General features: G+C 60.7%; 2 protein-coding genes across 5 annotated transcripts in view; one reads left to right on the forward strand and one right to left on the reverse strand.

The window, feature by feature from the left end:
- Positions 1-716: 716 nt before the first annotated feature.
- The window catches only part of CTDSPL (CTD small phosphatase like), a 56,818-nt gene continuing 40,948 nt past the window's right edge, over positions 717-16,586 (forward strand). The window contains exon 1 of one of the 4 annotated variants that reach the window (XM_051977887.1): positions 717-899. In XM_051977887.1, the coding sequence (XP_051833847.1) occupies positions 821-899 (79 nt within the window). In that variant the 5' untranslated portion in view covers positions 717-820. The remainder of the gene's footprint in view (positions 900-16,586) is intronic. The other 3 variants (XM_051977904.1, XM_051977896.1, XM_051977920.1) reach the window with 3 other exon arrangements.
- The window catches only part of LOC127549692 (translation initiation factor IF-2-like), a 6,544-nt gene continuing 1,680 nt past the window's right edge, over positions 11,723-16,586 (reverse strand). Inside the window, exons 1-2 of the mRNA XM_051977931.1 lie at positions 13,173-16,586; positions 11,723-12,824 (exon numbers count right to left, since the gene is read on the reverse strand). The exon at positions 13,173-16,586 is cut by the window's right edge and continues 1,680 nt beyond it. Of these exons, the coding sequence (XP_051833891.1) occupies positions 13,207-14,229 (1,023 nt within the window). The 5' untranslated portion in view covers positions 14,230-16,586 and the 3' untranslated portion in view covers positions 11,723-12,824; positions 13,173-13,206. The remainder of the gene's footprint in view (positions 12,825-13,172) is intronic.

Here is a 16,586-nt window from a genome sequence, read left to right on the forward strand (position 1 = left end):
GACTAAAGCACCCAGCCCACTCACAAGGGAGATGCCGTGGGCCCCGGCTGGGAGTAGGCCTAGGCTCCCTCTCCCGCACGGCCAGCGGCAGCCAACCCTGGCTCCGCCCACCTCGTGGGTCCCGCCCCCTCCCTCCGCAAGCTTGCCTCCTCCCATTCAAAGCCCCGCCCACCCCTCTGAGTTACGCTCCTCCCCGAACCGCCCCCCTCCGGCCCGCCCCTTGTTTACCAAGTTCTGAGCCTCGGCTCTCCCTCCCTCCCCCAAGGCCGAGTCAGCCTGGGGGCGTGGCCAGAGCGGCTCGAAGCCCGGCCACGCCCCCTAGCCTGCCCGAGCCTCGGAGAGCCTTGAGCGCGAAGGCCCCACCCCTATACTTGTCCCCGCCCCCTACAGGCCCCTCCCCTACAGGCCCCGCCCCCATCTCGGCTCCGCTCCCCTCCGCTCGCTCCCTTCCCCTCCCCCTGGGCTCGGGGCCCGGCCTGTGGCAGCGGCGGCGGCAGCGGCGGCGGCGGCGGCGGGGGCGCGGGCTCGGGCTCGGGCTCGGGGGCCGGCTCTCTCTCCCCGGCGGCGCGGCCCGGGATTCATGGTGAGGAGGCGGCGGCGGCGGCGGCGGCGGGGGCCGGGGCCGGGGCCGGGGCCGGGGCGGAGCGGCAGCGGCGGCGGCGGACACGGACGCGGGCACGGGCGCTGGAGGCCGGGCGGCGGCTGAGCGGGCGGCCGGAGCGGGCGGCGGCCGAAGCGGAGGCGGCGGAGGCGGGGGCGGCCCAGCGCGCCCCTCCCGGGGCCCCCCCTCCCCGGGCCGCCGCGGCCGGGATCGGGGCCCATGGACGCCCCGTCCATTATCACCCAGGTGACCAAGGAGGACGAGAGCACCCAGACCTCCTGCAGCGGGCGTGACAAAGGTGAGGGGGCGCCGGGGGCGGGGGGCGGGGCCAGCGCCAGCGAAGGGGAATAGCGGCTCCCCCCATTCCACCTCGTGCCAGCGGGGGGGTGGGGAGGGAAAGGAGGAGGGAGTCAGCGGCTCCCCCCATCCCACCTCGTGCCAACCTTAGTGGGGGTAGCGACTTCCCCCCATCCGAAAGGGATTACTCTCAGCCAGGTTGGGGGGCTCCCCCAAGAGCGACCTCAGCCCCAGAGCCTTCTCCGGGCTACGGGTTGGGGAGAGGGCCCCTCTCCCTTCAGGCGGAAGCTGGCCAGACGCCTGCTGCCTCCTCTCTGCAGAGGGGCCGAGGTACAGGGGCCAATGACCCCCTCCGACCTGCTGCCTGCACTTTGGGGAGGCCGGGGAGCCCCCTCCCCCGCTCCGGCCCGTCTCTGCCTGGCTGGACATTGATCTCTAGAGGGAGCCGGGACTTGGCTTCCCGAGCTAGCAGTCTGCCCATCTGCATCTCACCACCTCTCTTACAAGACTGGCCCCCTTGGGGGATCCTCTGGGATCCCTTCTTAGAGAGGGGCCGATTGGGTCAGGTCGCCGGGACTCTGGGAGAGCTCCTGAACCTGTCAGTGCCCCTGGCAAGTTCCTAAGTTACTGTTAGCCCGAGGAGGAGCGCCCCCACCCTACCCCTAAGCTTTTGTAATGAGCTGCCTGCTCATTATCCCCTCCCCCAGGGGCAGGAGGAGGGGGCTTCCTGAGCCTGCCTTTGACAGTGATCTTTGGCCCAGCCCCCCTCTAATCCCGGCGGCTTGTGGGGTGGCAGCAGCAGCAGCAGCAGCGGTAGGGGTGGGGAGAAGCTCTGGCCCTGTGGGGACGCGCCTACAGGGAAAGGGTGTGAGTGTTTTCTGATGTGCCCAGAGAGGGGTGAGGTGGGCAAGGGGACCCTGGCTCTCTCCCCGGGGCGGCATTCCTGGCTCTCCGGGCCGTGGGACTGCAGGTTGGGTAAATGGGCTGGCGCGAGGCACGTGGAGGCTTCCGGGTAGGTGGCATCTGTTCTGGCTGTGGCAGGCCCACCAGGGCATCTCCCCCGGGCTCTGGCACGCTGGACGTCCTCCAGTAATGATGCTGGGCTGCCAGGGGGAACCGAGTCTGGGCTCCTGGGCTGTTGGGTCCTCTCCCTCCCACTCCTTGCGCCCCTCCCCCACGGACGAGGGAGGGGATCTGGCCAAACTTTGCCAGCCCGCCACTGCTCCGCGGGAGCCCGGCATGACCGGTGGGGCCTGGGATAGGGGGCCTCCCTCTTGTGCCAGAGAGGTGAACACAGTGGTTCATTCTCTCCCAACTGCTCTGAGCGCTGCTGCGGGCAGTGGGGAGCGCCGAAGGCTAACATTTATTTAGGGAGGCCCAAAGAGGCCCGCGCTCGGGGGGTGGCCACATGCTCTGCTGGAGTCTTCAGGGTAGGGTTTTGGAAGCAGCCTTTGCTTGTGTCTCTCTTTAGCGACTCCCCAGGCCTGCTGAGGAAAATTCCAAACTTAGGCCTTTCCTGTTCCTGAGGGGGTGGGATGGCCCGGCAGCCCCTGCCACCCTGTCTTAAAATCCTCTTCATCTCCTCCTCGGTAGCTTCACTAACAATTTAGCTTCTGACTGGGGGGGAGAGGGAGGAGGGGAGGAGGGGAGGGGTTCAATTGAGTTCAGGTGGAAAAGCCAAAGCTTGCTTCTCCAGGCCCCGGGAAGTTCCCCTCTGTACTGTTTGCCATTGGGTTGGAATGCTGGCCTGCATTTTGGAGGAAGGTGGAAGCCTGGGAGCCGGACCCGCTGGCTTCTTTGGGAAATCGGCCCGGTGACGTTGCCGAGATTTTCCCCAGAAGAATGTTGGGTTTAGTTTTGCCTTGATTTCAGAGACTGGGATTTGATTGTGACTACGTCTGGGTCGAGTTGTTATCCCGCAGATTAAGACAAACAAACAAATAAAATTCCCAGCTTTTGAAGAGCAACCCATGTGCCATTTGCTAAGGAAGAATTGGAGCTCATTTGCATGGAGCCAGAACACGATAGCTTACGCTAGCTGCTCTTGTTCTGGACCATTTCCACCAATTTGGGACAGCCATTGTCCGTCCCCCTTGGGGGGGGGGGAGTGACAAAGTGGAAGGGACCCCTGTCTGAGACACTCCAGCTGCCATTCCTTCCAATAACCGAATTTCTTCCTGGGCCCTCTCGCTTGTCAGGCTCGTGAACTGGATGGGGAGAGGCGAGCTTGTCCCGAGTCCGTGACCTTTCTTTGGCTAGGATCGAGCAATTCAAAGGGAGAGTCCCTGAGTTTTGCCTTCCCATCTGGCTCAGTGGGCTCTGTTTAGGCCTAATTATCTTCATGAGGAGAAACTAGAAGGGGGCCGATGCCGAGTAGCACTGTGCTGTGGAGGACTTATGATTGGGGGGGGGGGAGACTTTTTTTCTGATAGGGCTGAGAACAAATTAAAATTTGAGTTTTGCGCCGAGAAAACTGACTCTGGAATTCATAAGCGCTCTGGATGACGTCGCCGTTTCTTTTTCAAAAAACAATTTATTGTTTTTAAGCATTTATTTTTAAATTTTGAGTTCTGAATTCTTTCCCTCCCGCTCCCTCCTCACCCATCGAGAAGGCAAGAAATGGGATCTCCATTTATTTCTTGCAGTGCTTTGTTGCTGGCAAATACTTCTGGTGCAGAGAGATGAGAAGGAGCCCCGTAGAACGGTAAAAGGGTGCTGAGTGCAAGAGGGATGGGTGCTCTCAAGGACAACATCCTGCTCAGATAATATAACGCGTGGTTTTGAGGAGGAAGAGAAGGGGGAGCTGTCCAAACAGGCTGATGTGGCTGCACAGGAAACTCTTTTTAGCAAATAAGATTTTTAAGATTGTGTAGAAGGTAGAAATCAATAAAGGAAACAGAATAAGGAGAGCAACATGGCCTCAGCTTATCAGAATAAGGCTAGGAAGGCGCCTATAGGCCCCGGAGCCGTCCGAGGGTTAATTAAGCCAAATGCCGAGGAACGTAGATGGTGGCGGAGCCCCATTTTGATGTCCAGAAGGGATCAAAGCGTATGGCCCATGCTAAGGAAAACAAAAGAGAGAGATCTGAAGGGATAGGACTGAAATTGGGGCTCGGGATTCTGACAAAAAGTAGCCAAAGTGGCTGCTGGGAGTAGGGATGGCCTTGATGAGCTCCCAGGTCCCAAAGATGAACTTTCACAAACCAGGAGAGTGTCAACATCAGTGGGGGAGAAAAGGGTGATGCTCAGGGACTGCAAATATGTACTGTTCCTTCTTCTAAAGCTACCCTGTTGAGCAAAATTGTAGATCATGTTATTAACAAGATGGTCCCTGGGTACTTGGAGAAGGTAACGGTGATCATCGGGAGCCAAATGTGGTTCAACGAGAGTAGCTCGTGCCAACTGTGCTTACTGCCTTTTTGGAGAGATTTACTCCCTCTCTGCTCCGCTGTCTCTTTAAGGTTTTAAAGCACTTTATAGACATTATCTCGTGTTCTCCTACCTACCTTGGAGAGGAGATGAGGAGACAAGTTAGCAATGGCAGTGGTGGGATTCCCGCCCAGTTCTTGAGTCCAAGTCTCTCCGCTGGGCCAGCCCCATGCTTCTAGATGAGGGAACGCTGTGGATGGGATGGACAGTTATTCCTCTGACCAAGGTTATCGTGCCATGTGCAGACAAGAGGGGCCGGTTCGTGGTATGATTGGGGTGAAGGCTCAAGTTCTGCCCGCTAGCCAGACCAGGAGACGATGAGCGGAGCGGTATTGTCTCGGAGGCAGAGCGCCGCACTTGCTCTATCCTTGGCCCCGTGGAACTTAACGTTTAATTACCGCTGGCGTAGATGAAGGCCGCATGGCAGACTTAAAATTTCCAGAAGCGAAGCGGGAGGGGGAAGGCGGACGTGTTAGCTCACCGAATCGCAAAAGCGCGATGGCCTGGAACAGAACCCAGGGAAAATCCTGCACTTGGGATCAAAGAAATCCCAGAAAGTTGCCTTGAGGATGTCTGAGTTGTTCTCATGGGGGGGTTGCAGTCGATCTGCTTCCGGTTAAATTTGCCAAGAGGATGAGCTGTTCACAAAAGCTAAGGATGCCATTGGTAGAAGAGAAGAGTTGTTTCCCGAACCATGCCGGTAGTGGGCCTGCTGGGTTCTGCCGCGGTGGGCAGCCCCAGGAGGATGGCAATGTGAGTCTTTGGCTCCCCGGGTCAGGAAGGCCAGTGCTCAGACTGACCGCGTCAAGAGGAGGACAGATAGGAGGACGGATAGGGACCCTCCCCTTGAAGGATTGCAGTCGGTTCCTGGGCATTTATGGGACGCTTCTCCATATTGGATTCTCTCCCATTTATCCTGTTTGTGGCTTGCTGTATCTATCTATCTGCATGTTGTGACTGAGAGCTTCCGGAAGGCAGGGCACCTGATTCGGGGCTTTCTTTGGGTCCTCCGGCACCTATGAGGTACCTCATAGCTGTTTATTGACTGACTGCTTCCTCTATGGGACCATTGGCTGTTCTAAAAGCCCGGGGATACAAAGAAGGTTTCCTCCCAGAAGCACTGGGGCTGCAGTCCCGGGACAGGTTCGCCCACATGCCCAGGCTTGAGGTGGGGGAAGCTGCGGCTGCCGGCTTTTTTCAAGCGTTTGAGGGGAGAAGGATCACTTTGGCTCTGGAGAAGTGGGCGTAGAGAGGAGAAGTCCCGGGGGGCTGCGGCGAGTTGCTGGCGGTGTGGTTCTGGTCCTTGAGGGCCCCAGCTTGGGGACGTTTGATCTGAGTGAGTTGAAGCTCCCCTGGCCCCTCTGGCTTGGATGTTCTGTGGCGCAGATTTTAGCCTTTCCTCTTCACCTTGATTGCTTAATTAAGAACATATCCAGAGAACGTTTGTGCTGGGATTCGTGGCCAGAGGACTTCTGGGACCACTGAGGTCAGCTGACCAGGTCAGAGTGCAGGGACGGAATCTGAGGCAGGTTCTCTCCCCCAACCCAGCGGCCTGCCCGCCAGGGGAGGGAGGAGCCCGGAGCCGTCCGAGGGTTAGCTGAGCCGAGCGCGAGGAACGTGGACGATGACGAGCCCCAGAACACATTCTGCACGTTGCCTTTGCTGGGTTTCTGAGAAAAGCGGCCTTTCCCCTTCCCCGGAGAATGGGCCCGCTATTGAGAAAACCAGGCCGGGAATCAATGAGCGCCTTTATGGCGGGTCCGCGGCGCGGCCACAGACAATAATACTGAAAGCGCCAGGGACTGCTGGCTTCGTCTCCGCAGCGAGAGCAGAGCAAATGGCCCCTGACCCCCTGGACTCCAGTCTCCCTGTGTGTTCTCTGGCTCACAGCCCGAGTCGTTCAAGCTCGTCCGCAGAGGAGAGGCGGGGCAGGAGGGGGCCCTCGCAGGGGCACAAGGCTGCAGGGAGGACAGGGCCCTGGGAGCACTGCTCTGCTCACGCTAAAGAGCCTGAGATCCACCCAGCCCTGGGAACGGCGGGCCGGGCTCTGGCCAGCCGGTCTGCCTGTGGCCGAGGCCCCGGGCTGCGGCTCCTCCGGCACTGTCCTTTAGGCCACGCTGGGGGGCCTGCAAGCTGAGGTCAGCTGGCACCCAGGTCTGGCTCCTCGTTTACAGATGGGTAAATTAAGGCTCAGAGACCCGAGTGACCTGCTGGGGATTCCGCTCTGCGCTCCAAACCCAGCGCAGCTGACCCTCTCTCGGACCAGTGGGAGAGAAGGCAGGACACCGAGGGGGGAGCACGAGACCCCCTGGGCTGCTTGCCTCCGAGCTGCAAGGAGGAGAGGATCGGGATGGAGGCTGCTCTGGGGCCCAGAGAAGACGGGGCACTGGGCCAGGCCCTCAGGAGGAGGCTAGTCCCGGCCTGAGCAGGGCCCAGCCTCCGGCCAGGCCCGACCATCGGGAGCCCTGGGCCTTGGGAGTGGGGCTTTCCTTTTAGCCCCAGATAAGCTGACAAGTAGAAGCAGGCAAAGAATATCCCTGGTGGGAGGTGCCAGTCTCACTCCGGTTTGGGTTTATTTAAGGCTGAGAACATTTCAAGAAGCAGCACTCACCGGGAGATGTGCAGGGGGCTGGGAGGGAGGGCGGAGTGTCGAGGGCCTCGTCTACACCGCAGCTTTGAAGGCTTCCCTGAGTAGGGCAGGGGCTGGGGTCTTGCCCATTTTCCAGAGGAACACACTGAGGCTCAGAGGAGGTCAGGGACAAGGTCGTGAAGGTGTCTGAGCTTCTCCGGCTCCTTTGCCCGCCGTCCACGTGCCCTCTCGGTTAAGTGCTGTGAGCGACTTCCCGGGGGGAGGTTTTAATCCGGCGAGCCTCTGATTCCTTCCAGCCCCGCTCCCGGGCCTGCTGGAGGAGCCCGTCGCTATTTCAGAAAGGGGCCCCTGGCAGTGGGCCTGACGTTGGGCTCTGAGGGCAGCTGACTGCTGCTGGGCTCTGCCTCCCGAGGAGCCTGCCCAGGCCCAGCCCCGCGGGCACATTCACCCAAACCCCGCCGCGTGGAATTGGCCTGCCGTGGCCGGTCGTTTTACCTCTGCCTGCCTCGGCTTCCCCAGCTGTAAAATGGGCGAAGCCGCCGCACCTCCCTCCCCAGGTGGCTGCGAAGATCAAACGAGATCACGTGTAAAGCCCGTGGCACAGAGCGGGGGCTCCCAGCACGCGCGACCGGGGCTGCCCGGCTGACACGGGAACGACCCGGCCTCCATTATCCGACACAGACGGGGCCAGCGCCGCTGGAAGGGGAGCAGTTCCCAGGGGCCCTTTTGAAGGGAACGATCCCCCGGCCAGAAGTGTCGTCGTGGAGGGGGCCAGAGGGGGGAGAGCCTTACTTTTCCCAATGGAGTCCAGTGTGAACAGGCCCGCGTGTGTCGCCGGAGCCCCCAGGCCCAGAACTCAACCAGAGCGGGCGTCGAGCAGAACCTCCAGCGGGAGGGGCTGCCTCCGTCCCCGGCTGAACGGTCCCTTTGTCGGGGCAGCCTGCGCCTGCTCTGGCTGCCAGGCCGGAGGCCCCGGGCGTATTTCTGGCCCTCCCGCCTCCCCGCCGAGGTGCCCCTCAGACGCCGGGCGAGCTTCCCTCTCCGATTTCCCTCGGGCCCCTGGGCCAGCCTGGCAGTCGGGGCTCTGCCGCCTCAGCCCAGCCTTCCCAAAGGGGGCTGAGGGGCCCGGAGGTGACGGCCTCCAGCCAAACGCCGGGCTGGGCCTTCCGGGCGCAGATCCCCCCAACCTCCGACCCCAGGGAGGGCTCGGGCTCCGGCGTCTGCGTGCCAGAAATTTCTTCCACATAACTTGGCTCCCTCCATGGAACTCCCAGTCCCTGACTTGGCTTTCAAAGACGCCAGTGTTCTCAAAGGAAAAGAGAAGGTGCCTCCGCTCGCTCCTGGCCTCCGCTCACTTCCCTCTCCTAGGCAGTTTCCCAGCCATGGGCAGGGGGAGGGGGCGGGCAGCTGCTTGTTAGGAAACTTTCTCAGCCTCCTGGGGAAACGAATGCCATGAGCGGGCTTTCCTTGGTCTGCTGCTGCCCTACTGTGTGGCAGGCCCTGGGTCAAGCCCGGAGAGTAGTCTTTGTCCTCGAGGCCCTTCCGTTCCCCTGAAGGACTGGACAATCCCCTCAGGAAGCAAAAAGGGAGGGCCCCGTTAGTTAGGCCCCCTGAAGTTCTGATCAGTGGGCCCTGCGTTGGGAGGCAGCCCTCCTGTCCCTTTGAAGGCCACAGTGAGTCTGGGATTTGTCCAGGGGCCTTTTAGACTCTGTATAGAAGGTAACATGGGTGCTGAGGATTAGTGGGGGGGCGGGGTTCAGGACCTAGGTGTCTGTATGTTGGGGGGGGAGTCATCGTATCTTTGTGGTCAGACTGTTTGGTGTTGTCCTTATAAAACCCTCTGCCTCCTTTGGCCTTCCGTAAGCATTTATTATATGCCTACTGTGTGCCAGGGTTCCAGAGACAAAAATGAGCCAGGCCCTGCCTTCAAGGATCGCCCATCCTGTTGAAATGATGCATCATGTACATTTAGAAGCACACGGGGAACCTGTGGCTCCAGGTTTGGCAGGCCTTCCAGAGGACGTAGCCCTGAGCTGAGCCTTGCAGGAGGCCAGTCTGCTTAGAGCCCCGAGTACACGCAGGGAGCCATGGGCACGAGAGTGGGGGCCGGGTCGTAAAGCCTTTAAACGTCATGCTTTTGATCCTGGAGGCGGCCGGAGTCCAGGAAGGAGGCTCTAGCACAGAGGCCACAGCTATGTGGCCTGGTTTGAGGTCTCCTCAGCCTGCTTTGGCATCTGGATGGGGGCCCGATCGCAGAGGGTGGAGGCAGGAAACCCGGAGGCCGAGGAGGCGGCCGTGGCATTTATCTGCGGGGCCCTGGAGTAGCTGCTCACTCTGGGAGTGAAGAGTGGGACAAGTGGAGCCAATAAGGCTTAACACGATCTGATAGGGAGGTGAGGAAGAGGGAAGACTTGGAGATGGATTTGGGGGAGACTGGAAGCATAATGGAGGCTCTCAACAGAAAGAGGGACGGACCGAGGGTAAAATCCCCATTCTCCCCGGACATAGTGTTTCTGAGATGGGGCTGGATGGATGGCTAGATGGGAGCCCAAAGCATTGGGGCAAAAATTGGTCTGCTCAGCTCCTGCTGGCCTCGTGCTTCCTCACATGGAGTTGGGAGGAGAAGAAATGAGAATTATGGGACAGTCGGACCCTATTAAAGAAATACTCTCGATGTGGTATCTAGTTATGTGGCACAGGTTGGCAGCTCGACTTTATAAGAGAACTAGGAGGGTGGGAGTGGGAGTGTCCTCGAAACAGTTTGTAGATGTCTCCACATTGGGTCTGGCCGGGACCTTGACCATCACTTTTACTGTGTGATGGTAGACCGACTTCTCCCCGCTGCTTGCCAGCGTCCTTTCCCCCTTTGTGTCCCAGACTTTTCTCCTGTTCCCTTTTTGTCCTGGACAATGCTCACAACCCACTTGCCTTCTCTGGCTCTGGGTCCTACTTGGTGGGAATAGAATCTTCTCCACTTGTTGCAGAATTCCAGAATGTTTTTCAATGTCATGGAAATTCATTAGGTAATAAAGCAAATGTTTCTCCATGTGTTCGTTCCATTGTAGGAGAAGGCAGATGGGTCCTTCCTGGCGAATGCCCCGGGATTGCCGGGGCCTGTCTTTCTTTTGGAATTTGTGTAGGAATTTCTCGAGGGAAACTTGATAAAGGAGTTTTCTGCGCAATGTAAGAAGCTTTGCTGCGAACCCAGCGCTGTCCCTCAGTGCATGAGAGAAACCAGCCTGTTGGGCATCCCAGCCTGCTCAGCGGGCACCGTGCCAGGTTTGGGCGTGCAGTTCAGATGTTTAATCACGAGAGCTAGCTTGGTTTGCTCATGAACGAGCCGTTGACGACATCTGGGCAAAGCATGGAAACCTTGGGCAAACTCAGCCGGAGGCAGGCGTTGCGTGGGCTGCCCTGTGAGAGCCTGAGTCCCCGGGGTGGGAGGAGTCAGGCCAGAACCATTAGAGCCAGGGTATCGTGGTCCTTTCTGGGGAAGGACTCGGACAGGGTTAGAGGTCTAAAGAGAAGTGGAGATGGGTCCGGTTGGTAGAGAATGTCCAGACTCTGCTGGGCTGAGGGCATCGAGATCTGAGCTCATTGAGCTCAGAGGTGAAAAGGAAGCTATATACACATATTGGAAGGACCCTCCTGTCAAAGAAGGATGAACCTTGCTGAGCCAGACCATCAACCTGGCTAAGAGTTCGAGGTGAGGCAACGTGGGCCCGCTGCTCGGAGGCTGTGGCTCGAACCGGCTGACTGCCGAACTGCCTTCCCGTCCTGCCTTTCTCAGGCTCTCCTCTCGTCTGGCTGGAGCTTCGCTTCTGAATAAAGTGGCTGAAATGTTTGCGTTCTGTGCTCTGGCAGGCAGAGAACTACCAAGAAATGTGTGCAGGGGAAGCAGTTCCCATCAAAGACTCTATTCTTAATAAAAATGCAGGCACTGAGGTGCAGTGTTTGCCTGGACTGGTATCGGGAGTCCAGGCCCCAGGTTTGTCCTCGCCGTGCACATATAAGTGGGGGGGGAGGTAATCTGGAGCTTCTTTCAGCATGAGAGAGAAGCGTGGGCAAGGGGGGGGGGCCGTCCTGGTGGGCAGGAAGAGACTGACGGGGCGGTAACGTCTCGGGGGCCGGCCCCCCTGGTTCGGACTGAGGAAGGGCTTTCTGAAGGGAGTCATTTCATTAGCATCTGAAGCCTCCCGAGAGTCCCGTTCTCACTAGGCCGGAGCCGAGCTTGACCAAGCCGGAGGCTGTGCCTTGCCCGAGTATTGGTGTGTCCAGGGGAGGCGCAGGGAGGGGGTGGGGAGAGCAGGGGACAGAGGTCTCTGGACCCGTGTTTCAGACGAGGAGTAATCCTTGGGGACCTTGCAGTGTTTGGGAGGAGGAGGTGGGGAGGAGCTATTCTAAGAACCAACTGCCCGATCCCGAGCCAGAGCTCAGCTGTCCTTCCTTAGTCTGACTTTGCCCGCAGGCAGGGAGCGCATTTCAGGAGCTCCCTGAAGATGAGGATAGGTTTGCTTGGGGTTTCTGCGTATCCAGTGGGAGCTTAATACTTGCTGAGTGATTGAGAAGGTTCCTTTAGGCCGGCTGGTCTTTCTGCCCCAAAGCCCAGAAAGGCCAGGGCCGCCCTCCTGAAGGGCTTGAGGGGGTTTACCCAGATTGCCTCCCTCCAAGGCTGGGACCTGATTCTTACCCTGGCTTCAGTTTGCTGGGGCTGGGGCTGGGGGGAGGGGGTTAACATGGACCAAGTAACTTTTACATGAATGTGCGTGAGTGGGGTGTGGCGTGTGCATGTGTGTGGATGTGGGCGGGGGTCCAGAGAGAGGGGGGGAGGGGCAGAGGGAGGCAGGACAGTCGGATCTCAGAGAGAGTTGGCCGGGTGGCTCTGGTTCTGTTCATTCGATCCATCCCTGTGTGATCTTGCAGGTCCCTTCAGCTCGCTGACCTTGAGCTCTTCCTTTTTGTAAGAAGGGGCAGGGGAAGAGAAGCACCTACTATGTGCTAAACATTTTATAGAAATAATCTACTTTGGCCCTACAACAGCCCTGGGAAGAAGGTGCTATCGTTACACACATTTTACAGTTGAAGAAACTGAGACAAACAGATGAAATGACAACCAGGGGCATACAGCTAGGAAGGGACTGTGCCTGGATTTGAACTCAGGTCCTTGTGACTGCAGGTCCGGCACTCTACCGCCCGAGCTAGCCCCCTGCTGCCTCAGAGATGGACTCATCCGTGCCAGTTACTTCTTCTGGGTTTATCAAATGTATGTAAAGTTCTGTGATTGTCCGATGGTTTAATGGCTATAAAGCACTCAGAAAACATGGTTTGCATTTAGAGCTGCTCAGAGGCTATTTTACAGATGAGGGGACTGAGGCCTGGGGGTCTTCCCCGGGGGCTCGCTCCTTCCCGGTGGGCGCTTGGCAAAGCTGGCTCTCGCGCTGCGCCGGTGGGTCCGCACGGGCTCCGCTCCCCTCTCCTGGGTCCCAGGGTCTCTCGGGGGCAGCCCCGAGTCTGCCTTTGTTTATGCCAGTGAGCAGCTCAGAGGGAGTGCTTGAGGAAGGCTTGTTGACTGACTGAGCGCAGGCCGGTCTGTCTTGTCATCGAGGGGCCGTGCTCAGCAGCAAGCGCAAGAATGCATGCGCTGACCTTGGAAGGAGCCCTGGGGCTCTAAGAGGCTGGGGGGGGGGGGGGGGGGGAGGCGGGGTTTCCCCAAGTCCAGGACACTCGGGAACTTAGGAGGGGCTCTCTGGGCTCTAAGAGGTGGGGCTGCTGCTTTGGCGCTGACCGCAGGCAGCGGGGGCAGGGACCACCTCACAGCAGGGTGTCCCCCTGCCCCACAGCTCCTGCTCGGGGGGCGGGTCATTGGTTTCCTCCTGCCTCGGTCCGGTCGTCAGGCATTTTTAGGTGCTGGAAAAGCAAAGGCCAGCGAGAAACGGTTCTTGCCTCAGACTTGCAGCCTCAGGGCCTGGGACTTCTCTTGGCCTGGGGCTCCAGCCAGACTCCCTCCTGCCCTGGCACTTTTGCCCTTGCTGTGCCCTTTGCTTGACATGCCCCCCCCTTTACATTCCCTTTGAGGATCTCCTCGCCTCCCACCTGGAAGGCCTCCCCGGCCACCCGGCTCCTCGTGCCCGCCCAGCTCCTTGTGCCCGCCCGGCTCCTCGTGCCCCCCTGGCCGCCCAGCTCCTCGTGACCCCCCGGCCGCCACCCCGCGTTCCCTGCCCTGCAGAGCTCCGTACTCCTTAGTCTGCCACATACTGTTTCTGAGAGAACGTGAGCTCTCCAGGTCGCTTCACACCTGGCACACCCTGGTAGCTGGGGAACAAATTGCCGCCTGTTTGCTGATAAGTCTGGCCCAGCTCGCGGCCTCTGCTGCCGGGGGAGTTCTCCCAAATCCTGCACCTGGTGCCGCGGAGGCCGCCCCCGATCCAGAACTGGGGCCGGGGAGGAAGAACGCGGCCTGCGGGGGCAGGGGCCCAATCGTGGGGGCCAGAGGCTCCATCACGGGATCCTGATGGAGCCCGTGGCCTCCTCTGGGCCCCAGAGACCCAGTTTCTTCCTCAGACCACGATGCCCTGGGACCTCCAACGCCCTGTCCAGCCCGCCTCCCAAGCCGCTCCCAGCACGGAGCCCCCGTGACAAACTGACGGCTGCGACTGCACCGCGCAAGGCTCGTCCACATCACGGAGGGAGGATCTTGCTTTGCCGGGCGGAGCCCGGCGTGTCCTCGTGACACAGTGTTGCCCTCCGCGGCCTGGCATTGGGGGCCAGTGTGTGTGCGGGGAGCCTGCGGGGGGCTGGCTGAGGGGGGCTTAGAACAAGGGGGCGACCCCCCCCAGCAGTGGTTCCTGCCAGGAATGGGCAGTGGTTCCTGCTGGTCGCAGCCCTCCCCACGTTCCCAGGCTTTCTTAGGGAAGCTGAGGCTGCGCAATTTGCGGAACCCCCCAGCAGGCCCCAGGCACGCGGTTCCCCCCGAGGGGCTGGACGTGTGAGCAGCCGCCGGGCAGCTGGGGAGGGGGGGGTTCTCTGTGCTCTGGGGAGTGAGCAGCCCCCGTGGGCTGTGGCCAAGCTTGCCCGGGACCTGGGCAAAGGGCCACGTCGGGCCAGGAAGAGAGACATCCGGAGGAAGGCCCCAGCTGCAGGGGTAGCCCCCGGGCTCCTGCCGGTGGTCCTCCCCCTTCTCCCGGAGAGCGCTGGGAGGGGGGCCTCGGCCCTGGGCCCTTCCATGGAGCGCCCCCCAGATCGGGATCCTGGAGCACGTCAGGCCGTGTTTAGAGTCCCCTTTGGGCCCGTCCCTTGCGCCCATCGGGGCCATTTCCCCCTTTCATCAGCACGACCCAGGCCTGGGGCCTCAGGATGGCCGAGCGCTCTGACCAAGCCGCCAACGATCCCGGGGCCTTTGTTCTCCGCCCGGAGCCGGAGGGAGGAGTGAACTTTGCCCCTTGGCCTGCGTCCTTCCCTCTCCCTTGGGAGAGTCTGTTTTCCTGGGAGGAAGGAGGCCAGACGCGCAGATGTCCTGAAGGCCCTTGAGGTGGGATGGCTGGGGGGCGTCGGGCCTGACCTATGATGTAATCCTCGCCCACACAGCCGGGCGTCCTCCTTGCCGTTCCCGAGCGGCGGGCCCCGAGAGGTGACGTCACTCTCTTCGGTTTCCCATCAGAAAAGCCGCTCGCCATTCGTGCACGTGGGCCCGCAGAAGGGAGGGGGGGCCGGGCGGGGGTCTGTCCGGGGCTCGGCCTGAGCCCAGCGGGAGAGCGCCGGCAGGGCCCCTCCCCCTCTGCTTCCCCCCGCCCACCCTTCCAGGGTCCCTTCTGCCTCACTGCTCTCTGCCCCACGGGCTGCCTCGCGCCTCCTCCCCCCTCCAGCTGCTCCCCGGGCCTTCCGGGCAGAGGCTGGTGGCGGCCCCAGCAGCTGCTCTGAACGTTTCCCCTCTGCTCCTTTGTGGCCGGCCTCGGGGGGCCGCCATCTGACACCGGGGAGAGCCACGGCCAGGCTGACTCTTCGCCGGCCCAAAGACCACCCCCGTCGTCCCGAGCCTCCTGCTCTCCCTCCCTGGGGGCTGGGATGCCCTGAGCGAGGGGCTGGACCGGCTCCTGCCAGGGATTGGGGAGTGGGAGGAGGGGAAGGCACAGCTGGAAGTTTGCCAGTCAAACCACCCTGGGGAGGCTTAGGAAGCAGCTGTGGGGGTGGGGGAGGGGGTGGCAGCCCTTCTGGGATCCCTGTTTTCCGAGGGGGAGACGCGAGCGCCGGGGAACGAGACCCGGGACTTCCTGCGCTGTGACAGGTGGGCCCTCGGAGCCCGGGACCCGGCGACAGTTGGAGGAAATGAAATGGCCGGAAGGGAAGAGAAGGCGCTGGCAGATGCTGGCAAACTGGGCGGCTCTTGCCTCGGACGCTCCTTGTTGGACAGACCTGGAGCCGAGGCGAGAGTCCTAGAGCCGTAGCCCGGCCTTGGCGGGCTCCCTCGGGCCTCCCGGGCCCCACTGGCGTTCGGGGATGACTGGGCAAGGAATTGTTCCGCTGGATCGGGGGCCCAGACGACAGAAACGTCAGCCCTCGGCCGCCCGTGGGGAGCCCGCTTTGGCCAGCAGTGAATGACACATTGTAAAGGTCAGCTCCTCTGCGGAAGGACGCGCGCCAACGGGCTCGTGACTGAGAGGCTGGCGCAGGGCCAAGCTGCGGCCGCGGAGCCCGGGAGAACCTGGGCACAGAGGGCGGGCCCGGCGCAGTGAGGGGCTCGTCCACTTTGGGCCTCCTCAGAGAGGCCGTGGCAGGGCCTGGACTCCGGCCCCCCTCGCTCCTTCTGTGGCCCAGAGAGCCGAAGGCGGGTCGGGAAGGAGCCTGGGTCAGTCACCGAGGGAAGGGCCGCGTCCCCCCTGCTGGCCCCTTGCAGCTGCTGCCTCCTTGCCAAGGCCAGGGTTCTGAAGCTTATTCAGGAGCTGCCGTGGGCTCCGGACTTCCCCTCCTAGCGCCTGAGAGACCGTCTGACTCGCGTCCACGGCAGCGGGGCTTGGACCCCTGTCCTGGGCCCGGCGCTCTCGGGCCGGTTTGGACCCGCGCCCAGTGATTGACTTTAGCCGGATCTGGACCCACGTTTGTCACGTGATGACTCGGCCTTTTGGCGGTTCTCTCCTTGTGGGTCAGAACATTCGGAGAGGAGAGGAGAGCGCCGGGAAGAGGAGGTTTCCCACTAGATAGAGAGCAGAGGAAGGTGGAGCAGAGGGGGGGACCCGGCTGCCCTCAGCTCCGGCCCGGGAGGCCTCTGTGGGCTTGCGTTGCTTCAGAGGACTTCCTACCAGGGCCGGCTGGGGCCGGGGGAGGGGGGGTGCCAGTAACTCGGCACATGCTGCTGCCTTTTTAGTTTTTAATAAGATTAAATTTTTTTCCCCATTTATATGTTAAGATTTTTAAAGTTTTTTTTTTTTTTTTTTTAAGTTTTGAGCTCCAAATTCTGTCCCTTCCTCCGACTTTCCTCTTCCCCCTCCCTCAGGTGGTAAGCTGTCCAATATAGGTTATACATCTGTATAAATGTTTTCATATTGGTCATTTTGGAAAGAGGAAGGAAGAAAGGGAGGAAAGGAGGGAGGGAGGGAGGGAGGGAAAGAAAGAAAAGGAAGAAGGAAGGAATAAAAAGGGAAGGAAGGAAGAAAGAAAGGAAGAGAAGGAAGGAAT

This window comes from Antechinus flavipes, chromosome 1 (genome assembly GCF_016432865.1).
Source record: "Antechinus flavipes isolate AdamAnt ecotype Samford, QLD, Australia chromosome 1, AdamAnt_v2, whole genome shotgun sequence".
Lineage (NCBI taxonomy): Eukaryota > Metazoa > Chordata > Mammalia > Dasyuromorphia > Dasyuridae > Antechinus > Antechinus flavipes.